The sequence below is a fragment of the Dunckerocampus dactyliophorus genome, chromosome 2, assembly GCF_027744805.1.
Source record: "Dunckerocampus dactyliophorus isolate RoL2022-P2 chromosome 2, RoL_Ddac_1.1, whole genome shotgun sequence".
Lineage (NCBI taxonomy): Eukaryota > Metazoa > Chordata > Actinopteri > Syngnathiformes > Syngnathidae > Dunckerocampus > Dunckerocampus dactyliophorus.
This window is the reverse complement of record NC_072820.1, coordinates 11,755,914-11,780,826: the sequence shown is the minus strand read 5'-3', so window position 1 is coordinate 11,780,826 and position 24,913 is coordinate 11,755,914. Positions and strand designations below refer to the sequence as shown.

The following is a 24,913-nucleotide window of genomic DNA, read 5'->3' as shown; positions in this document are numbered from 1 at the left end:
CTTGGACATCATCGAGTAGCAAGCAGCTATTCAACTCCAACGGAAAAAACAGCTACATGTCACTCGCTGATGCTGGGAACACCAAGGTAGGTTGGATTGCAAGGTGTGCCTGAAGCACCTTGCACCACACCACAATATTACTGTATTACCATTTATAGTAGCGATGCCATAGTTCACAGTCTGATTGGCTTCTGGCTGCAATGTTCTCACAGTTTTTCTCCAAACGAGAGATCTCGTCACATAAGATCTCGTGACACCCCTACTTATCTACCTAACCAGTCAGCATACTACTTTATTGTGTGGTTTAGTCATGGTAAAGCGTCTTTTTTGTTCTTTTTTTTTTAATAATTATAAGCTTTTGTTACAAACATGAATTTGTGGAACTGAATATGGTGATGAAAATAGCTCTTCAAAAATAATCCAACCAAAATATTGCTGAATGCACTTTTTTATTACACAACATGACCAACAATATTGTTTGGCTTTTATAACAAACCTCTAAGCGAACCCCGCTAGCTTCCATTCACGCTCCGTAACAGAGGAGTTTCAAAGGTTTTTCGCCACCGTTTCAAAATGTTTACTAGTATTTGTGCAGTCCCTATTATAAGGAACCAGCGGTTAGAGCGGCACTTCCCATGCAAGCTCCCTACACCATGACGCAGCAGTCCGGGCACAGTGACACGGTACACTACACAAATACACCGGATCGGCAGGCGATCACGATCCAGTCTTCAGCTGATACTATGTGGTAATGAATAAAGGTAAGTTTTGATGACATTATTGAGTGCTCATGTGCATATTTGTCCGGTGCACAACCTCAAGTTAATTCATGCTAGCACACTACCCGATATCACTACCTGTTACCACACACATCAAACAGGAACGTTATAATCTTCTCTCTGAAAAGCAAACTCCAGGCTTGTACTGGTAGATGGCGGGTCTGTATTCATTTTGTGCTTTTCGACACTCCCAACCCCCGGTCTGCCGGAGATTTGTGGGAACATGAGCCGGTCCATGGGTCTAAAAAGGTTGGGGACCACTGGTTTACAATATGGTTGCATGAACATGAACAGCTGGCACAAGAAAATGTAATGTAGCTTGTTGCAAACGTTAACTGGAACGTGTTGTGCTTTGCATTGCCAGACATGAGTTTAACGTACGGTGGCACGATACATAACATAAACCTCTGCATTTAAAGCCATTAGGCTCTGCTAATCAACCTTGTTAAGTGGAAAAAATGAGGTCGATGATGCTGAGACTCCAAATGTTTAATAAGAGCAGGATGGTGAGGTAAGAAGACATGGAAACGATAAAGGAAGAAAAGTCCTACTATAGAGAGACACCACAGCCAGGTTAGACATAGTAGAGAGAGGGAGGGGAGACTGCGGGAAAAAAGGGGAGTAATTGGAGGTGTCTGCTGTTTGTCTAACACAGAAAGGCTAGTAATGATTCCATTAGCGCCTCACACCAAGAGAGAGAGCACGAGAGAGACAGGGACACAAAGAGAGAAGCACGGGGGGAGACAGCATGGGAGTTAGAGACAAACACTGATACAAAATGAGGCAGCTCAAGGGGCAAAAAGGAGGGGATTCACATAGAACATTAGCATGGGGAAAACAATGAACGTCGCTGCTGCTAAATGGCAACAAGGAACAGGAGAGAAAGAATTCAAAGTGGCCATTAAAAGACTTGTTCACCTGCACAATGAGAGTGGCAAATGCCCCCCCCCCCCCCCCCCCATCCATTTCCTCACCCCTATGTCTCTTTGTGTGACAGTAAGTGCAAGGGGGTTATTTAAATGCATTAGCAGCGTGCGTTTTCCCAGTGGAGGACCTTCAGAATGTGTCAGGGCAGGAACATTTTGTTTGGAGCCACCACAGAGGTCTGCAGCAGAGCCTGGATGCCTCAAACCGGGACACATTAGAGCACAACGGACAGCCTTGCATTGCTAGCTGTCCTCTCATGGCCCTGTTAAAGGCAGCATGGTTGCAGATACTAATGCAGGAGGCTCCATTGTTTGAATTGTCTTAACAAAGAACAAGTACAAGAATATGTGGACAGATCTAATGAGATCCAGTGCAAGAGCTGTATTGCTGCTCAGCTTTCATCGAGAGAGATATATGTTTAAGAAATGTGTTTATTATTGCAAACAACATTATAAAACGGCACTAGTTGAGCACAGAACACTTACAATATGAATTTTTGATACAGCTTTTGTTCTGAATTTCATTAGTTGTAATATCTTGGCTGTGCAGAAAATTGCCTAAAATATATTTATTAAGACTGAGTAGGAGGTAAAGGAAACCCTGCAGCAGATATGCTTCAAATCATCATAATTCATTAAAACTGTTTGGTAAGTGCCACCCGATTGTTTCCAGCATAGCCACCACATGAGGAAATAATATGCTTTCACGGAAAGCGACATAAGGGATTTATAGTAAACTATGGCAGCCTGTCAAGACATAATCTACTGATCATAACTTACTGCAAAAGACAAAGGTCACATGTTTTTCCTGATCTTTGACCTCAGTCTGTCATTAAGCCTCTGTCATTTATACCTTCATGCAATGACAACACACACATACATATACGGTATACGCACACGTATACCGCTATTGGGTTAAATGTAGCTTGTTATAGGCAGCATGTGGTTTGTTTCAGCAGGTAGATAAAACTTGGTTAATAAGCTGATGAGGTCACAGCAATCATTCTGGTCAACTGCAGTCTTTATCTTACTTCTTTTGGACAATTGTATGCTAACAGTGGGAACAGTTTGGGGAAGGTCCTTGTATCTGTAGTCATTACAGGGTTTCCGCTACATGTAATGGGCCACGGTAAAATAAAAGCCGCCAAACCTTGGAAATTATATTTTTTTATGTTTGTACGTGGAAACAATGTTAGGTAATAGAATGTATGAATGGACATATATGTTGTATGGGTGGTGCTCAGTGCGGCGATCGCGACGGTAGTGTTGGTCGTGTGTCACCTACATCATAAGCGTCACTTTTTCAGCTGACATTAAGGCCCCTCCTGATTCACTCTTGTGCCTCGACGGCGGTAAAAAAAAGGGGAGAACAGATGTCGACAGCCACACACAGATAATGCAACTCTCATCTGTATTATTCCACTTACGAATAAGCTAACTGAGCAGCTTATTTCTACAACAAAAGTTAAATGTTCACTTGTAGAGGCTGCTTTTGTAGAAAAAAAAACAAAACACTTTTTTCATGGCTGTGCTTCACCTCATGAATTACACTATAGGAATGTTTTCTATAAAATGAATTAGTTAAACCACTATTTCACCATGAATTGGAAAATGTGCCCATTGCTGGAAGCTTTTTAATATGTTGCCTTGACTTCGGCTGCATTGTCTTTTGCACAGTCTTTTTAATTTCTCCGAAACAGTATTTGTAATGTTTTATAGCAAATGCTTACGGGAAGAATACATGAAGTGTATGTATAATGAACGTAGCATACTACAAACAACTCAGTTTATGTACACAACTATTGAAGAATTATGTGATTATGGAATTATATTGATTTGAATTGTGAATTATTGAATGATATCAAAACTATCTTGATGATCTGTAAACTTCAAAACTGTGAATGTGAAATAATCATTAGTAGTTGCAAAGTTTACCTCTTAGATTTTATATATGCTATATGTTTTATATTAAGAGGTAGATCATTTTGATTGTGTGCACCCGTGATATACATGGACAATGTACATAAATACTCAGATTTATAAGTATACTAATATAAATATATATATTCTCTGTGTTTATATAGGAGGTAGATTTTTGATACACAGTCATTTTAAAAGTACCCCACAGGCTGAAAAGGTGTGAGCAGCCCCTGTGCTATACAGATATAGCGTGTTATTTACAAATTGACCAAAATTAGTTTGAAATAAAACATCAAATATCTTAAAAACGTTTCGCTATGCTTTATTATGAAAAACGTGCACCGGAATCAACTGTATGCTCTGATGGCACTTGACAGACAAGGAGAGGAAGAAAAGGCCAAGAGAAAGGTATTTAAAGTGATTTAATGCATTGCTTGTTCAAGCCTGTGAAAATGACCCTAATGTTGACATTATTACCAACAGTATATTTATTTATTTATTTTTATTTCCTGTCACAGCTACGCAGCAGCGGCACGACATGCATCCCATACAGCCCTCCACCAACGCTTCAAAAAATCCTGGGGGAAACTTTGCTTTTATAGTATGAACTCATTTTTGCTGGGTTTTTTTTGTTGTTTTGCATTTTCCAAATACCTCAACTTTCTTCTAGTAAATGTTATTCTTGTAATTACGACTTTAGTCCCATAATAGTTTGACTGTATTCTCTTAATATTATGACTTTTCCCCCAACCTAATTTTCTAAAAATGACAACTTTTTTTGTTTTTCATAGTATTTAAACTTTAAAAAAAAAATGTCTATTTCATTTAATGTTTCATCTCTAGGCTACTAAAATGAAGTTATTTTTCCTCATAATATTACGAGGTTATTCTCGTAAAATTGTGACTTTTATAGGTTGGAATACAAATTTTTCTGTTAATATTTTGACTTTATTCTCATAAAATTACAGCTTCTTATTCTATTTTTGCTGTTGTTTTTCCTGAACTATTTAAACTTTGTTCTTCTAAATTTTCTTGCAATTATGACTTCATTCCCATTATATTTTGACTTTATCCTCACAACATTATAACTCACATTATAACATAACATTATAACTTTTTCCACAACCTATATTTTCCAAAAAATTAACACTTTACTTGTTTTATTTGTTTTTCATAATACTAAAATGAAGTTATTTTTTTTCTCATAATGTTATGATGTTGTTCTTGTAAAATTACTACTTTTTCTGGTTAGATTAGAACTTTTTCCTCTTAATAGTTCATCCTTAATCTTGTAAAATGACTGCTGATTTTTCCATGATGGCTGTTTTTTTCAGTTTCTTGTTAAATTGTGTGTTTAGAATGTGTAGCGGGCCGCAAAAGGCCCCCAGGCTGCACCTTGGACACCTGTGGCCTTGTGTAATAGTTAGGGGTGTCCCGGTCTGATATTGATATCGCATATCAGTTTATTATCAGCAAAAATGATGCGACTATATCGGCCTGCGTCTAAAATCTCAGATAATAGTGCTCCGATACAAGCAGTCCATTACAAACACCGCGGTAACGCTTCTATCCAGCAGCGTCGGAGAGAGCCCATGTGATCACAACAACAGTTTGTTGGCTGTGGGCCGTGCGCAATATTGCTCATTAAATTCTGAAAAAGACGATTCAACCGAGTCCAAAACCCACCATGCACAAGTTCCTTGCGGTGGCACAGCACGACTAACCCCATCGCGCATCTAAAGCAGCACCACAAAAAACAGCAAGACAAGCCTCACAAGACCACAGAGGCTAAGAAACAAACCTCCGCCTCCCCAAACAACCAATGCAGTTCAAAACATCTGCAAAGCACAAGAAACGTTTTCTCGTGCCTGCTCTTGCTGACTGTCGTATCTCCTTGAGTAAGTTGATCAAGCCTTTTCTAACATTCCACACTACAAAATAAGTAATAAAAGTATGAATGATTCGTGCTGATTTCGGATAAGTTTGATATCTGTATCGGCCGATAGTCAAGGCTGCAATATTGGTATCGTTTCGGAAGTTGGTTTGGGACATCCCTAATAATGGTGTACATAAAAGAAACGTAGCATGCAGGAGGCAGCCCTTAACCATAAACACTGTTGTAAAGTGGAACAGCCCAAGTTGAATAAGTGGTACATAGACGACTATCTCGTGTGTACATTCTAACACAAGAAATGGATGAAGCTTAGCTGTCATAAAACAAGCGCGCCAGACACACACAAAGCTCAACTGCGATTGAGATGCAGCCAGAGTTCCGACACAATCTGTGCACATAACTAGTGTGCAGGCTGCAGTGTACAGCTTGCGCTTATTCACTTGTCTCTAAGACCCCTCTGCCAAGGTTTCGGGCGTCTTGGCGGTCGCTTCTCCAAAACAACTGAGATTGCATTATGTGCTCGGATTGCGAGTTTGCGAGAAAGAATATCTCTGATTTTCTTTTTCTATTTCCAAGAGGGAAAGTCGGCCTGCGGGGATGCGGTGGGCAAGCGTCTCTCTAATAGAGCAAGCTCTACCAAATACATGCAGGCAAGGCACACATAGAAACACAGCAGACTTTGCACATGCCATCTGTGGAGTTTTACGACTCAATAACCGTCTTCCTCAGGCATACCTTTTCCACACAGCAATAAGCACTCTCTTACACACACTCTCAAAATCTTCAACTCAGCAGGGCAAAATGCGATATTCAAGCTTCACAAACAAACACACACTTAAATAGAGAAGAACATGCCTCAAAGCAACTCCCACAGTTCTCTGCAAAAGCTAAGGGAAGTTACTCAGAGGGATGGTACTCACAAATATGCACACTAATTGCATCGCTTACCAAAATACACCATCATTCCACCCGCACGCATCATCCTGGACAGCCAGAACGCACCCACAGGCATACATATTTTAGACACATGCAGTCCACTCACGTTGGCAGATGTCCTTGTTCTCCTCGAAGCCAGGTTTACACACACACCTCCCGATAGGAACCAGCCAGCCTCCGTCTGCGCTGCAGTACATCTTGGGAGCCTCAAATTCCTCAGAGGCATTCACACACGCACCGTGGACCTCGACCAGGGCCGTGTCTCCTCCAGTTATTGTGTCAGGGAACTGGGCCAAATTGAGCACAGTGAGTGGACACTTCTTGTAGAAGACCCTGACCGAGACGAGCGCGATACACGCGCCCAAGTCCTGGAAGGCCAGGTAAAAGCCTTTTTTACTCAGGTTACTGATATCCCGCACTTCTGTGTTAAGCTTCATCACACGGTCGCCAACGTCCACCTATGGAGGAAAGACGTTGAACCTGTATTAGTCCAAAATGATTGCATTTCCAAAAACACAGTCATTCAAAAGCAAATTTAGTCAAAACAGTGAGAGTGGTCAGTTTTTCAACATTTAATTATTAATTATCACCTGGTTAAATAAGTATAATCAAATGTAAATACAAGAAATACATTTTTTTTTTAATTTAGAAAAGAACTCTATCAACATGATTATGTTGTAATATTGTTATTATTTACTTTTAATATTTGTATTTATTTCGCCATTCTTTAAACACGAACTATTATTATTAATAATAATAATAATAATACTTATATATAATATTATCATATGCAAGAGCCGATCAAAAATTCAGCTATTTCTAATAGTGTTATTTGGTAATCTCTGTTAATTGTCAAAAGGTTAAATAAAAATAAAATACAATTTCAATCAACACAAAAAAATAAGAATAAAAAATAAATGTTTTGCTTCAAGTTTTAAGTAAGTCAATTAATATGATGAATAATAAATATTTTTAATGTAAAATACTTCCATTTTAAAGTGTCTTTGCACTATATAAACAACATGTATTAGTAGTAATATTCAGCTATGTCCATTAGTGTTACTTTGTAATCCCTGGGCCTTTTTACTATTTAGAGGCCTTATTTAGCAACATGAGAGGTGCAAAATACAAGTTTGATGCAGTGTCGTTCTACACCTGGCAAAACTGATCAATAATATCTTTGTAAAAGCAGATGTCTTAATGCACCTTTAATATTGGATTTCATTAGATTGTAGTTCATGAGTGTACATACAGCACAACATGGATTCAAAGTTGTGTTTTTTTGGGGTTTTTTTTACAAATGTGCTGTAATAGTTTGTATGTATGTATCGGTACCTGCGTAAAGCTCTCATCCGCAGCGATTGTATCGATTTTGACGTACTGGCTCTCCTTGATGAACCACAAATTGCCGTTGTTGGACTCATAGTAGTACATGTTGAACGTCTGCAAAAAACACAGCAAGTGCATTTTGAAAATACTTTGTTAACACACCAGTTCATCCAATGTGAAATTTTAACAAGCTCGCTGGCCTCTCTCCTCTCACATCGGTCCGTCTGTCTTAGCCAGTCACAAACTGCAGATCTTTGAAAGCAGTGCTCTGTACAATCTCATATTATCTCCACACTATTCATTCTGGAGATGTCGTGTCAACGAAAGGGTGCAGTAGACTGACAAAGTGGAATGAAATGAATACAGAGGAGCTGTAATATCACAGTTATATGAGAGCACGGGGGCCTCTAAATATATACTGTATATATATTTATATATATATATATCAATAATTAAAATATACTATGACCTACATAAAGATTCTCTGGAGATTTTTTTTGAAGTCTTTGGAATGGAACCGATAAAGGGGAAAATGTTAAAAATGACTAGTTTTACTGCTGAAGTGAGCATGGAATTATGTAAGGCAGGGGTGTCCAAACGTTTTCCACTGAGGGCCACATATTGCAAAATGAAAGGATGCAAGGTCAGCTTTGATATTTTGTAAAGCAACACATGTATAGTATATATGCTGAGAAGTTATACATATTTTTTTTAAAACTGCATCTCAGCTTTGTGATATAGGTGAAAAAGCATATTATTAATATGACCTTTGCTCTTCGCTCTTTTTTCCCCATTTCTGCTGTTGTTTTTCCAAATAGTTTATTACAAATTTATTTTTAAAGAAACTTCATAAATTTTCTTCTCCTAATATTGTTACTTTATTCCAATAACATTTTGGAATTTATTCCCATTTTACCTCATAATAGTAGGAGTTTTTCCTCTTAGAATACGACGTTTTTCAAATTTATTCTTGAAAAATTACAGCTGTTTTTTCCATTTCTGTTCTTACTGTTTTATTTTATTGTCAAGCTATTTCTACTACTTTCTACTTTCTTCTTGCAAATGATCTTCTCATAATGTTATGACTTCAGCCCCATAACATTTTCACCTTATTCCCATAATATTATCACTTTTTCACCAACCTAATTATCCCAAAATTTTGTTTTTCACAATATTACAACTTTAAAAATATGATCTTTTTTCGTTGATGTTTCAACTTTATGCTACTCAAATGATGTTATAATATTACAACATTATTCTCATAAAAATAATTATAAAATAATGACTTTTTCAGTTTAGATTAAAACATTTTCTCTTAATATTTTGATTTTGTTTTTGTAAAATTATTGCTTATTTTTTGGTGTTGTGTTGTTGTTTTTTTAAGTGCTCTTGTTAAATTCCATTTTTAGAATGTGCTGTGGGCCAATAAAAAAACAACAGCAGGCCACACGTGGCCCCCGAGCTGCATCTTTGGACACCTCTAGAATAAGGTATTCTGCATGCATTCATTGGCCATAATATTTGAAATAGGCCGTCTCACTTTTTAAATTCCCTCATATTCTTATTTTGTATTAAAATGTCAATGCAATGTTCTGCCATACTTTAAACATAGTAATGAAGTCATAAATCAAAACAGAAGCACGAGTCAAAGATGCTCTATATCAGGGGTCGCCAACCACCGCCACAAAACTTTCAGGCGCAATGATTAAAAAAAAAAAAGACACTGTGAATAACGTCATCAAATTTTAAGCAAAATGCATATCACTTTCAAAAAGAAGGGTTATTTTTGTATTCAAATTCCCTGTCATGATAACAATTTTTGCTAGACAATAATTGACCTACAAATTATTGTCGATAATCGATATTATTGACGGCATCTTTTGTCGCATCCCCTTCTTCCTCGTCACTACTTTCAAACAAATGCGGCACATCAGTCCGTCTGTGTTTGTGTGCTCACCTTCTTCATTCTGTTTAAAACCGAAATACAGTATTCCCACACTGGGGCTGTGGCATTCGCCTGAGAAGCAATCACTTTTGTGCCTTCATTCGTGTTAGTGTATGCTTTCTCACGACGCTAACTTGCTGCCAGCCAAGGTAGCCCCACCTCCACGTACTAGGACAAAGATCATAGCTCATAGCTGGATGAAAAGAGGGTTCACTCTCTCCGTTCATTCCACTGTAGCACCAACCCACACAGACAGCTGCAGAGTGAACCCTCTTGTCATTCAGCCTGAAAGAAAGACGAGGAAAACAAACATGCATCCATGCACATGTCAATTTATTGAGGCCGGCAAAAATGATCAACTTATTTTTTTTTAATCGTTCGATTAATCGAATATCGTGACAGGCCTATTTTAAAAAAAATAATACACAGTTAGAAATCCCACAGTTTTTACATGCTATGTTGTTTTGTTTCATTGTGTTTCAACGAGCAGCAACCCATCCCACTTTGTTTGACAGTCCTTGAACACACCGTTGTTGTTTGCTTCTGCTAACTTTCTCTCACAGGGCAGAGAGACTGCTACTGTATTTTTATCGTTCTTCTTTCACCTCATATGTGTTCCCAAATGCTTACACTGTGTGGGAATGCATAAAGGTAAGGTTTGTTGACGTTATTGAGCGCTAATGTGCATATATTTTGATGCACAAACTCACGTTAATTCATGCTAGCACACTTCCTGTCATCCACATATCCACTGCCTGTCTTCTCTCTGAAAAACAAACTCCAGGCTTGTAGTGCTGCTGAGTCTGTATTCATTTTGTTTAATTTCATGTTGCACCTCTCTTAGTTTAATATGCAATACATAATAAATAAATAGCATTAGATCGCCGCAGGTTTGTGGGAACACGAGCCGCTTTGTGGGTACAAAAAGGTTGGGGACCACTGCTCTGTATGACAGGACCACTGTGCTGTTATTTAGAAATCTACTGCAAAAATGTTTTGGACTGAAATTACGGGCTGCCGAGTGTCTTTCATGGGCTGCCAGTTGAATGACACAGATCTATGTAGAGGCAGTTTGAGCTAAAAAAAAAAAAGTGTCTAATAAGAACAAATATTAGGCAAAGGTCAAACACCTTCAATTATCATCTAATGTGTTGATTTGGCTGAATCGCTAAGCTCATTAAAAGCTGTGAATGTGCAGGCTACATTTGTTTAACCAGGTACATGAATGTCAAAATGTTTGCTTCTAACATTTGCATGATAATTAAAGATCTACACTGATAACCTTACAGTTTGGCAGATATCATCAACAATGATACAGCCCGCATTGTATCGTGCCAGAAAAGATCCAGACTCAAAGAGAGACAATCCTATTTCGACTTTGTTTCAAATCAAATGAACTGCTGTGATATTGATCTACCCCCTCGCAAAAAATGAGGGGCTCCTACTTCAAAAAGACTTCCAACAGCAGCAGCGTGCAGTTGCTGCCATAATAACTCGATGACTTGTTAACTTTTAAGTCACACATGTGCGGTGGAAGAGCTTTTGTTGTAGAACACGCAGGCGTCCGTGCTCTGACTTAAAATACACTCCCAAGCTACAACATTAGGTACACCTGGTTATTACTGCCGGGTCGCTGCAATGCTGCCTCTGTCCACCACAGGGAGCCAAAGGAGCCCAGATGAAGGCTGACATCATTGCAGTGCCGTCAGCAATAACAAATTAAATGCTTTGCTGTCACAAAATGTATTATGGGATGAAGTTAAAATAGCTGTTGATTTTTATTTTAAATTCGTACTGGTACTTGCCTTGTATATTTCTTACCCACCTTTTGAGTGTTAAGTTGCTGTGTGATGATTTTAGCGTTCTTTGTAAGATGACACTGTAAGTCAGACTGTTATATTGAGTAAAGACCTCCTAATGAGTAATGAGTTGATAAGCTCGACGTGAGCTTTTACATACCGTAGCTTGTGATTGGCTCCTGTGAAATAAGGCGCTACCTGGCCCTCACAGACTTGTTCATTCCACAATAATGCCATTTTATGACGTGGACATATGCGTCTTATAGTCCGGTGCAGCCTTTTTCTTTCTAAATTTAGTGGGTGCGGCTTAAACACCGGTACTTTTTATATACCGGAAATTATGGTACATTTGATTTTGTATCCACCTGTAGACCTTTACAGGAGGTGTACTTTGTATACAGAGATAGAGTAGTTGTATCCCCTCTTTGTGTTTTTCGTCATCCAATTTCCAATACGTAAACATAGTTTTTGTTTTGTTTTGTTTTGTTTTACTAAAACTGAACTGACTAAAACTAGACTAAAAAATGTTTTTCTTTTTGTCGACTAAAACTGGACTAAAACTATCATATATATCCATCCACCCACCCATCTTCTACCGCTTATCTGAGGTCCGGTTGCGGGGGCAACAGACTAAGCAGGGAAGCCCAGACTTCCCTCTCCCTGGCCACTTCGTCCAGCTCCTCCAGACGGATGCAGAGCCATTCCCAGGCCAGTTGAGAGACATAGTCTCGCCAACGTGTCCTGGGTGTTCCCCGAGGCCTCCTACCGGTCAGACGTGCCCTTGACCAACTCCCCAGAGAGGTGTCCGGGATGCATCCTGACCAGATGCCAGAGCTACCTCATCTGGCTCCTCTCAATGCGGAGTATCAGCGGTTCTACTCTGAGTTTCACCCGAATGACAGCCCAGCCACCCTAGGGAGAAAACTCATTTCGGCCGCTTCTATCCGCGACCTTGTCCTTTCGGTCACTACCCAAAGCTCATGACCATAGGTGAGGGTAGGAACGTAGATCGGTCGGTAAATTGAGAGTTTTTGCCTTTTGGCTCAGGTCTCACTTCACCACAACGGACCGATGCAGAGTCTGCAACTATCACATATAGAACTGACTAAACTGTGACTAAAACAAGAAGCATTTTCATCCAAAAGACTAAGAATAAAAATAAAATGACTGCCAAAAGCAACATTGGTACTAATCACAATATTTTGTGCCCGTATCACAATTATAGCAAAGACAACCATCTTAGAGTCATCACAATATGTGTGCAACTGAAAACCAATTGTCCTCTTGCACATTATGCATACAAAAAGAAATAAAATAAATATAAGTAGCCAGTCCGATAAACATTCAAATGTCCAATTAGAGTTTTTTTATTTGTTTGTTTTTCAGGATAAAAGCAGTTCAGAGTATTGTTCTTAAACTGTTGTTACTGATATATTTACATTGTATGATAAGATTCATCACAATGTCGGTACAGTAGATCTCTGCTTTTCACGGAGGTTACGTTCCTTGGCCACCAGCGAATGGCAAAAATCTGTGAGTAATTGATATGCCCATCAAAATGTCTATTTTCTGACACACGGTTGCTCCTCTCCCGATAAACATTCCTGCTACCTTGACGTTGATATTCTCCTCCAATTTTGGGTTAATAATAAAAGTGCAATAAAAGTGACATAAATTATTAAATTACATTCAGCTTTAGGACCCTCTCTCTTCATTTGCCATTGTTTGCTAGTAACGGAAGCTAACAAGCTAAAACCTAGATGCATAATCCAGGGTTAAGATTAAATTACAAAATGTATAGGAACAGAACAGATCAATAGGAGTCACAGGCTACCGCGACAGCCGTGGTTACGTTTGTTATCAGTGAAGCATAAAAACATAAACATTTTTTAACAGCTTTTTTAACGGTGGTACATGTATGCTGTACATTTTACCTGTATTATCAGGTACTTATAAATTATTACTGATTTTTTAGTGGAACAAAAATGCCTATTTTGGGAGTAAAAACGTAAAAAAATATATTTTTTGGACCAGAGATCTGCAAATTTGTGGGGCCATGAATGCTGAATTGCAAATGTGCGAATTTGTGTTTATAAATAGTTTATTAAAAGATAATTATATAGATATTTGATATTGGTATGGTGTATTGATACAGTACAGTAACAATACTGTATGATTCATAGCAATGTCAGTTGACTTTAGTATATACTTGTAGTACTGACATGCAAAAAGTAAAAATACTATATATTATGAGATGTGCAGGTGTTGTGTTCACTGTCCATGTATCCATTCCATTAGTGTCAACTGTGAAGTAAGACAAACCTCTTTGCAGGTACCAGGGACCCCAGGCAGGCTGTTACAGTCCCGCAGGGTAAATTTGATCTCGATGTAGACGCGTTGCGCTCCTTCCCGGCTGATGTGGCGTGTCCGCAGCCAGTTGTTCTGGTTGGCCTCCATGACGTTACACACCTGGTAAGTCCTCATCGGGGTGTTCCGCTCATCCATCACGCTGATCTCCTCCCACTGTGGGTAAGAGAGATTGTGTGTTAGAATTAGAACATGTTTACATCACCGTTGTGCTTGGACGCCACTTGATGTTGTGATGTCATTTCATTCTGTACAAGCAAGGGAAAGTGTGAACAGCTGCCGTGAGGACATTGAAGAAGGTAAGAGCAGATGAAAGCAGCTGGGAGTGAAATGAAAGAGGAAATACTTGAGGTAAGTGGAAGGAAAGTGAATGGAAAATAAGCTCATATTTTGAAAAGAAGCAGCACAGGTTGGCTTGACACAGCTGCTCTTATTTCACAGCTCCAGTGTATGAACAAAAGAGATCTCAGTCCAAAAGGTTACTTTTTGGGAAGCTGGGCCCACGGTCAATGAAGTGCAGTGTAGCACAACCTACAAGTTCTGTTTTTATGTCTGTCAGAGTATGAGTGATGAGCTGTGTCAAGATGACTAGAGGACTGTCTTTGTGTGTGTGCATGTGTGTCTGTGTGTATCTGTTGCACGTGCGCACACCACAAATGCAGTGAAGGTGCTTAAGGAGGAAGGATTGTGCGAATATGTGTATGTAGGTAAGACAGAGCAACTTTGTCTCCCGTCATTTGCTGCCATCTGTTTCCACTTGTGACTAAGGCAGTAATTGAGACCACTTCTCGCATGAGCAGGAAAACATTTCTATCTACACACACACACACACACACACACTGGCATGGAGAGACACACATACAGTCGGCATACACAGAAAGAACATTTCTATTCCTCAAAGACAAGAAAAATAAACCAGTGCGGTCTCAGTGTTTAAAGATATCTGATCCACTGAAGGGGAAAGCAACTGGACACACACACACTCCAAGACACACAACCACATACACCAAGTGGCTGAAATCTACTTTGTGGCGAGGGGTGTGAGGGGACCACCGTATTTGGTCTGCGCTCCTGTCATCATGCAGAGCTTGAGGCTCCACAGCTCCACAGTGATGAGGACATATCGCCTTACCGCCATATGAACATGCACTGCTCCATCATATAAATCAAGCTGTTTCGTGGTTGAATGTGGCCTATTATTAGTCAAAAATATGCATATTTAAGCATATTAGGCATTTTCAAGCATAAAACTGGTTAAATGAACTAAAATACAAATATGAGGCATTCAAAAGACACCTTCAAAGACGTTGAAGAAATGTAGCATTCTACACTTGTCACTAGGTGTCAGTAATGTTACTGTAATGTTCATCGAGAAACACAAGGATCAGACGTAATTTCTGGAACAACAGGCTTTTATTGCAGGTTTGAATTATCTCATAACAAGCACAATAATCCCCAATAAAAATACTGGCTTATTGACTCTTATTTTGTCTATTATATTGGGTATTACAAGTGTAACGGTGACTATGGGGTGATATTTCATGTCTAGATGGCTCTAATAATGTTAAAAACAGGCGGAGTTTCACTTTCTACGGTCGGATCTGGAACCAATTAACGGTGATAAAAGAGGGGAAAAAAAAGATGCTTTAATACCTTTGTAAGTGTTTTTTTTGTCCAGCAATACAAGACATGAAAATGTGTTATTTATTGCCAAAAACAGCTGGGGTTAGGTCCACAAATATGTTAGAACACACATTCACCACAAACATTAAAAAAACTACACCCCATTATATTATTACAGATTCAATCAATACTGTTGGATGAGTATTTTCCAAGGACATACTATACACTACACACTACTTTTAGAATGAACTCGTGTGAGAAACTAAAATCGTGTGAGAAACCAAACATAATTTAACGCTTTCTGAATTCACCCACAGGAATGAATGAAGCCTTTTCAAGCACGTCCGCCCCCCAAATATCCCAGTTTTCTACTAATTACATAGTTGTTTATGTAATCACCTTTTGTTTGAAATCCTGTTGTATAAAGAGACTTAATGCAAACTGGACACAAACAAACAAAGCCTTGACAATCATTCCCCAATTTACCTGTTATTGTTTTTTTTATTTTTAATCCAACTAAATATTTGTGAACAGTTGGTCCACAAACATGTACAGTAATCCCTCGTTTATTGTGTTTAATTGGTTCCAGAAGTGAATTTCGTTGAAGTAGGAGTCCATATTCATAAATGGAATATATTCGTACTTAAGAGCATAGAAAACCCGTTGACAACCTTCTAAATACGGTTTTTAACGTAAAACCCTCCAGACAATGAATTGCACCCCTATAGTCATCTTTACACTCACATTATCCAATATAGTAGACATAATTAGAGTAAAAAAGCCATTTGAGACATAAATAAAACTTTTGCTCGTGTGTGTTGTAATACATTTTATTATTGCAACACAATTAAATTGTATTTATTCTAAACGTAAGACTGGGTTTCAAACGGAGTGGGAGAGAAGGACAAAGTAAGAAGCCAAAACGTTACCACTTCCACATGGAACTTTTTTTCACTCTATCGCATCAGACAAGCCATGGCTGACATGTCAAGGTAATGTTGTAGATTGTTAAATAAATAACGTCATGTCTCAGCAATGTTCTGTGTCATTACTGACACCTAGTGACCAGAATACTACATAATACTTATCTTTCAACATTTTTTGCCTAATAATGGGCCATAGTCAACTATGAAACAGCTACCATTTATTAATTAAGAGACAGAGTGAGGAAGCCATGTTCGAACCGCAATGTAGCAAGGCTTCTTAATGCCTAATATTTGTATTTTAGTTCATTTTGCCATTTTATGCTTAAAAATGCTTAATTTAGTCAAAAACTACCTATAATTTGCTTAAATAGGCATACTTTTTTACTAATACTGTATTCCACCACAAAAGTGGGCTACCACGAGGGTAGCACACCCCCAAGATGTCTTTTTCAGATGTGATTATCACACTGGCCCTCCTCCCCCTTCCCTTGCTCATCCAATCAGCAGTCAAAACGCAGTGGAGATGCATTTACCGACTTGCGGTGAGATTTTTTTAAATCGCAGAGCTCAGCGTGGGAGCCGCAACAAGGGGGCTGAAGAGCCACATGCGTCTCCAGAGCCGCGGGTTGCCGACGACTGGCATTTACAAAGAAGACTCTTTTTATTATTTCAAAGTTTATTTTTGTTTGAAATTCTACAAAATCCTCACGAGAACAGAAAAAACATGGATGAAGAAAAAAATAAATCTTATAGTTGGCGACTCTAAATTGTCCGTAGGTATGAATGTGAGTGTGAATGGTTGTTTGCCCTGCGATTGGCTGGCGACCAGTCCAGGGTGTATCCCTCCTGTCGCCCGAAGTCAGCTGGGATAGGCTCCAGCATGCCCCCGCGACCCTAATGAGGATGAAGCGGTATAGAAAATGGATGGATGGAATATCAACATTTTGTATTAAATCGTGTACAAAGTCTAATATATGGATTATTTATGTTATGTTATTTGTATGAAATCCTACTAAATTTACAAGAATGAACACATCCAAAATACACACTAAAAGGAAGCTTTCATCATGTACTTATTTACAAATTATTTTTTGTATTCAATCTGACTAAATTCCCAAAGACAACAGGCTGAAAAACATGTATGAATACAAAGTGTGTCAGAAAAGTTCCAAGATTGTTGATGTTGATCGCATTTTTCGATGTGAGGGGCATCGTCCACTGCGAGTTCTTGCCACTGGGCCAGACGATCAACCAACACGTCTGCAAAGAGATCCAATTGCGTTTGCTTCTTTCAGTGTGCAAAAGCAACTCGAACTCATGATGACTTGAACAACCGACAGTTCCTGAACATTGCTGTGCTGGCAACCTGGCTCGGTGTGATTTTTTTATCCTACTTTCCCAATCTCAAGGGTGTCGCCAAAAAGACTCATTTGGAAGGCGGGGACGACATCAAGATGGCCGTAACGACGGAGCTGCGGTGGATCTCGGAAGAATCCTTCCAGGAGCATGTGAAGGCGTGGTAGAGAAAGTTGGAAAAGTGCGTTAAACATGAGGGGGATTACTAAGGGAAAAGGTGTAGTTTGTAGTTTGGATTTAAAATATATCTTTTGACACCAGTCCTGGAGCTTTTCTGACACACCTCATACATATAAAAATATCCCTGTCTTCTTTTCTTATTCAATTCTTGTGAGAATGAACACATGATGAATGCTCAACACAATAAAATGAAGCCTTTTCAGGAACTTCAAAAAATGTGCATGTTGCTGTGCTTTTGCTGATGAACGTCCAAGTTTTTGTACGAAATCCTAGTAATTTGTCATGGGAACAGACCCTCTCATGCAACCCCCAAAATAGGTCAGTACATACTTACAGTATTTACTAATCAACTTTAGTATTGCAGTCTTACTCAATTCTTCTGTGAACAGGATGAATACACAATGGAAGTCTTTTCATGGCTCCTTAAAAACATGCCCCTTTTCTAGGACAGTAATCCCTCGTTTATCAAGGTTAATTGGTTAAGTGAACTACGGTTCCATTGTCATAAATTGAATGTTTTTGTAGTTATGGCAGAAAAACAGTTCACGACCTTCTAAATAAGTTTTTTTTTAACATTATTAGAGCCCTCTAGACATGAAATAACATCCACATAATCACCTTTACATTCATATTACCCAGTCTAGTAGATATAATCAAAGAAAATAAGCCATTTAAGTAATAAATAAATGTTGTGCTTGTGTTTGTCACAGTAAATGTGTTCCGTGTTGAGGACAGGAAGTGACGATTTGAGTTTTAGCTTATTGTGGGTTACGGTACCAACAGTAGCCCATGTTATTATTATTATTTGTAGTCATAGTAGTAACGATACTAATGATGAGTAGTAATTATAATTGGTATTATTATTGTGCCTGTTTTGAGATAATTTAAACCTGCAATAAAAGCCTATTATTCTACATTCACAATTAATTACAAAAATTAATGGCTTATATTTGTATTTTAGTTAATTTTGCCGTTTTATGCTTGAAAATGCTTAATTTAGATAAAAAAAAGGGCTACATTTTTTTATATGCATATTTTAAATTAATTACATGTATATTATTAAGCAATATACAGTATGTTTGAAAAACCGTGACAGAGCGAAGCCGTGAAAGTCAAACTAAGGTGTGGCGAGGGATGACAGTAATTGTGCAATCACTCAAAATAACTTTTTGTATGAAATCCTATTAAACTTATAAAGAATGAACACAAAGCCTTTTCAAGCACTTCTTTAAATGTGCCTATTTTCCACAAATAAAATGTTTCAAAAATCCTACTAAATTGTCCAAGAGGGACCACATGTCATCACTAATTGTTCCTAAACGAGGGCCAAAGTGGGGGAGTACAGGAAAGGTCTGTCCAGTTACAAGATGTAAAGAGACTAAAAGGAACTCTCAGGTTCTGGAAGTTAATGTGATGTGACGTCCCGACAACGAGGCAATAAAAACCTTGACGCCATTCACCTAAGTCTTGAGCACTAAAACAGATAAAAACACGCATTCTCACGCAGACTTCCTCACACTCAGCTGCTTTTAATCTCCACTGAGATGTGTAGTGTGTATGAATTGGCGCACAACCAGGCCTCTTTTGATTCTCTACCAACTTTAACAGGGCCAAATGTGTGTGAGGGGAAAAAGATTCTGCAGTTTCCTATGAGCCAGTGAAAGTTTTTTCATCATTGGATTCCTGCAAGACAATGCGGATACGGAATGTCTGAGAGTACGCCTGATCAACAGCACTCGATTCAATTAGAAGAAAAAAAAAATCTTGAGACTTGTGGGGGGGAGTACAAAAGAGAAGGGTGAATAAATGTTGGTAAATTAGAGGCGCGCCTGGCAGCTAAATAGAGCCATCTGTGCAACGCTGAGACCAGTCGGACATCACAGGACGGACACACACACATGCACACAACACTCCTCCGGGAGTAGTGATTAAAGCATTTATGGGAATAGTCATTGAGGGATAAAGAGGGCTTTATAATGTCTGTGTTTATTTCTTTGTAGGCATAGTTTGGAGTGGCTGGATTACTGCCACTTCCAAGCGAGTAACTTATTTCCCCAGTCAGCGCGTCTGTTCATCATCATTTTTGCCTGCTGTGCAGCACAGGTGTGTTTATGGGCATGAAACAACCTGTAGTCGTCTCTCCGTGTGGCTAATGATACACTTGCCATGTGAGAGAGAGAAAAACTTGCACAAGCACCAGTAGGAAAATATTTGGGTAGTTTGAGAGTTTAAGAAGTCTCATCAAATGTCTAGTAGTCAGTGTATTTGCACACACACAAGTTGAAATGTGGTTCAGCCTGAGCACTAATTGACTTTTTTTTTTTTTTAAAGCTCTCTGCCTGAGCCCTCAATCAGTGCAGCCAATCAGCATGGAGCTGCCTTGATTGCTTTGAAGTGAAGCAGAGATGTCAGATCAGGGTCGAAGTTCAACCATTCATTGGTCTTAACATAATATCCCTGCTGTTGCTGCTGCAATCATCTGATGTGTACACCTACCAGCACATAATTGGCTCCCAAAGTTGGGAAAGAGCTCTGGCTTAGTTTAGGGATACCAAATTAGAAAGGGGTGAAGAGCCTCTGGCACAGGAGATGTTATGGCGGGGGGGGGCTCTCATTTTCAAACATCATTATGACATATCTGTTTTGTGTCCCTCACGACACGCACCCCCATCCGGTGACAGAAATGGGTCGCTCCACTCCGTCTCGGCCACATCCGGCCCTGCACAGTTCGGATTAAGCTTGACCTGAAGGGGTCAAGTGTGGTTTTGTACTAATTCAGGTAGACAGTGGTCGCAGATTGGTGGGAATTGCCTCTCGCTGAGACCAATCTCAAGGCTTTAAAGGTCAAAGGTCAACTAGATAATTCCCATTATATGGAACACAAGACCTTCTTGCAACCTCCCTCAGTCACCCGCTTCTCCAACACTCTCCACTCCAGTCTTCTGATATTGTGACAACCACGAGCCATCTCCACAAACAAGCCGCGATGATTGATATTGACTCGCAGCTCCAACCAGTCAACAATGCCTTTAACTGTTAACCACTGAGCTATCCAAAATGTTTGTAGTATAGTATGTGTTTGCAGTATATGTTTTCTACGCCGCTTGTCCCCATTAGGGTCACGGGAGGATGCTGGAGCCTATACCAGCTGACTTTGGGTGAGAGGCAGGGTCCACCCTGGACTGTTTGCCAGCCAAGCCATTCACACTCACATTCATACCTATGTACAATTTACAGTCTCCAATTAACCTAACATGCATATTTTTGGAATGTGGGAGGAAACCGGAGTACCCGGAGAAATCTGTCTGCCGCGCTCCTGTTGCGTTCCGAATGAAAGGAAAAGCAAAGTGGTGTGCTACGATAAAAAGGTGTCCTATCACATTGATTTTTTTTTATGTGCATCTTGCATGAAGCTTTAAAATGTCAAAAAACATCCTCATGTTAGTTATTTATTTTAATAAAAAAACTTGACACGTATATATGTTTTTGATTTTGTCTAAACTCACTTAAAAAAATATGGGGATATATATCGTATATCAACATTCAACCTAAATATATCGGGATATGAGTTTTGGTCCATATCGCCCAGCCGTACATGATGCTAGACAAAATTATTGGGACATTACAGCCCAAAAATATTGGAACACCGCTGGAGTCTAACTATGAATGTGAATCAGCTAACATTATGTAACTTCAAAGCCACAAAAGGCAAAAAAAAAGCAAAACGCCTACTGAGTTTGTTTTTTAGAAGTCATAGAAGCCAGATTTTGATCAAGATGTGACAAATACGACAAACGTTTATGTAAGAGCAAACGGACGTCTCTTATGAAAACAACGCTTTATCCATTTCCTCTCTGTATACACTCTCAGGGGGAGATGCCTAATCCTTACTTGAAAAATAGCGAATAGAAAAATATTGTTTACACTCCTGTTGTAAATAAGAACAAACGGGCCTTTCAGGAAACCCATGTAGGCTGATTCTAAAAAGTCTAAATAAGTAACCTGTGCACTCTTTCTTCTTCATATTCAGTCACAGATGAAACACATTATGCTCCTCTATGAGAACGTCACTGAGAGAAAACATATACAAACATAAACAATATGGCCACACAATCAATGCAGTTCCAGTGCATGAACCTGATACCCTCCATTTCTTGAGAAAACAAGCCCTCTAAGCTCCGCTCACTTCAGCTGCCTCTTTGCTGCTCGCAACCATGAAACCGTGTGTGGCATCCTGCAATTCAAGTCTCTCGTGCTGAATAGCGGCGCGGAAGTTGGAATCGAGTAGAATTTAATCAGTGCCATTCAAATGATCCTCTGCTGGCGTGACGTACAAACTCTCTCTTATTTTTATATTGAATCCACGTTGTCGTTCTTCCACCCAAGACTTCGTCTCACTTCTCACTGATGCGAGGCGACTGCGCTCCACACTTGCCTTGTGCCTTTACCTGCAAACCAAGTGTTATGCAACCCTTTCATGCACATATACGTATATATATATATATATATATATATATATATGCATGCAAACAGTACAAACGTCTACATTTTCTCTTACATAAGAATATTTACCCTACCAACTCGTCCCTTTACTCTTGTCCCCAAATAAATTGCAGAGCGTAATAAAAGGAGGCTCCAGTGCCGCAGAGCACAGTTTTCTGCGCAGCGGAAATAATTTGTAAATTCCCCTTGAAAACTTCTGATTTAGCAAGGAGAGCTCAAGAACTCAGCAGCAGCAGCCACATTGCCGTGTGCTCTCTACAAGAGCACACGGCAATGTGGCTGCTGCTGTGCTATGGTGACCTTCCTTCCCTTAAAATAAAACATGACAATCCTTATACGTGTGGTACAAGCATGTAGACAGGGTGATGTTTGTTTTGTGTGAGTGTGTGCAGCGCATACTCACCCCTTCGTTAGGATAAGCCTCCCAGCCCAGGTCGGCCAAGGCTACCATGGAGTCCAGCAATGTGACTGCAAGAGTACAGAGGAGAGAGAACAAACACGTCAATCCATTCTTGAAAGGTGTTTGTATATACACACTCGGGGGTAACGCTGCCTTGAATGAACTAGATCAATGTTTCATGGCTGAGTTTTCTTGTCTCAGGGAGGCCTTTGTTGTGTTGGGAAACAGTTGAGGTGGAACCTTTGTGGAATGTCAATGTTGCGTTCATTGTGGTGAGGTTTGCAGCTGCTGGTAGTTCAAGGGGACCAAAAGTCACTCAGCCAGATTGAAAGCAGATCAGGATGCCAAGAGTTACACTGAAGCGATGCTCTTTCCAGCATTAACCACCACTTGTGCAACATGGCTGCACTAAGTTGTCAACTTGTTGCAATGTTTCATATTGTGCACTACATCGCAGCAACATGTTGGGGTGTGTCTGTGGGATTTTTTTGTCCATTCATGCGGAAGAACATCAGGTCACTGGTGTTGGACCTGAAAGAGGGACTGCTGGCTCCCCATCTCTCTAGTGCATACCAAAAATGTTTGATGGGCTTTAGGTCAGGATTTCCAAGCTCTTCCAGTTCTCAGAACATGTTTACCTAAATCCCAGCCAATATGCAAATCCTTCTGCAAAATATGTCTTGTCTGCCCTGAATTATTTCCTACTGTTAAATACAAAAGCACTGAAATGCAAACTACATGCACAGAATCCCCAAAAAACTGCACTGGCCTAGTTTACCTGTTCATAATCATAATAGTAGTAATGCATTTTCTTTAGTGGTGCCTTTCAAAGCACACAAGGACACAGTACAATGAAAAAAATGTAATCAGGGTAAGAGGAAAAAAAGACAGCAAACAAAGCAAATAATAAGCACTTTAAGGTAAAAAAAAAATAAGAGTATGCATTTCTGAGCACATATTATTTTATGTTTTATGTGTTTGTTTGTTTCCCGCGGCCCGATAGTTGGGGAGCACTGCCAGCATGCTTGGGGATATGACGTACTCTTTTTTTGACACATTTGAAAATACTGTAAGAATGCCACTTAATTGGCATCTTTGTTTTATAATGTAAGATTAATGTCTACATCAACAAAGGTAACCATTGAACCACTAGAGCTGCAACAATTAATCAATTAATTCATGGTTAATCAATTATCCAATTACTCCACAACTATTTTGGTAATTGGTTAATCATTTTTTGATTCAAATATGTAAATAACTTCTGATTTCAGCCTCTCAAATGTAAATGTTGTTTAATTTCCTTAGTCATCCATGACAGCAGACCTATTATCTTTGTGTTTTACCCAAAACAAGAACAACACATATCAGCTTTAACTTTGGGAAACAGTGATGGGCATTTTTGCCTCTTTTCTGATATGTTGCAGACCCAACCACTAACTGTAGGTGTTTGCTTCATACTAATTTGGTCCATCTAGACAGAGATAGATCGATAGATACTTTACTTACCTCCAAGAGAGATTCACGTTTCCAGCAAGTCTGCAAAATATGGCCTAATCGATAACCCCGTTAATTGAAACAAGCTTCAGATGACGAAGAAAATGATAATGATTGTATTTTTGTGTACATTTATTGTTTTACTGAAGCTATCAACAAATATTTTGATTTTTTTATTATTTAACATTGTTTTAACAGAATGTTCAAGCGGCAACCTGGTGTTTGTGCACTTATTTGCTCTGTCTTTTCAAATCTTCTATTCTTGAATAAAGAGGCGGACGTAAAAAATATGTTTTTTTATCAGATTCATTGATTAATCAAAAAAAGAATTGATCGAGTCATCGATTATTAAAATAATAGTTAGTTGCAGCCCTAGTTTGTCAACTGTATTGATCACATCGAATGATTCTGTTTTTCAAATATATCATAGACGCGTACTGAATCGTCTACTACAAACAGATTTGCTTTCCTAATATACAGACAGAGAAAGAGAGTGAGAGAGACCAAAATGTGTGCAAAAAAGAGGTGACAGCCCC

The 24,913-nt window shown here is 39.1% G+C and overlaps 1 protein-coding gene across 1 annotated transcript in view; it reads right to left on the bottom strand.

Annotated features, from left to right (window-relative positions):
- Positions 1 to 24,913, bottom strand: part of epha4b (eph receptor A4b) — a 132,075-nt gene that overhangs the window by 86,110 nt on the left and 21,052 nt on the right. The window contains exons 2-5 of the mRNA XM_054769438.1: positions 22,887 to 22,951; positions 13,851 to 14,051; positions 7,791 to 7,898; positions 6,562 to 6,913 (exon numbers count right to left, since the gene is read on the bottom strand). Coding sequence (XP_054625413.1) covers positions 6,562 to 6,913; positions 7,791 to 7,898; positions 13,851 to 14,051; positions 22,887 to 22,951 — 726 coding nt within the window. The remainder of the gene's footprint in view (positions 1 to 6,561; positions 6,914 to 7,790; positions 7,899 to 13,850; positions 14,052 to 22,886; positions 22,952 to 24,913) is intronic.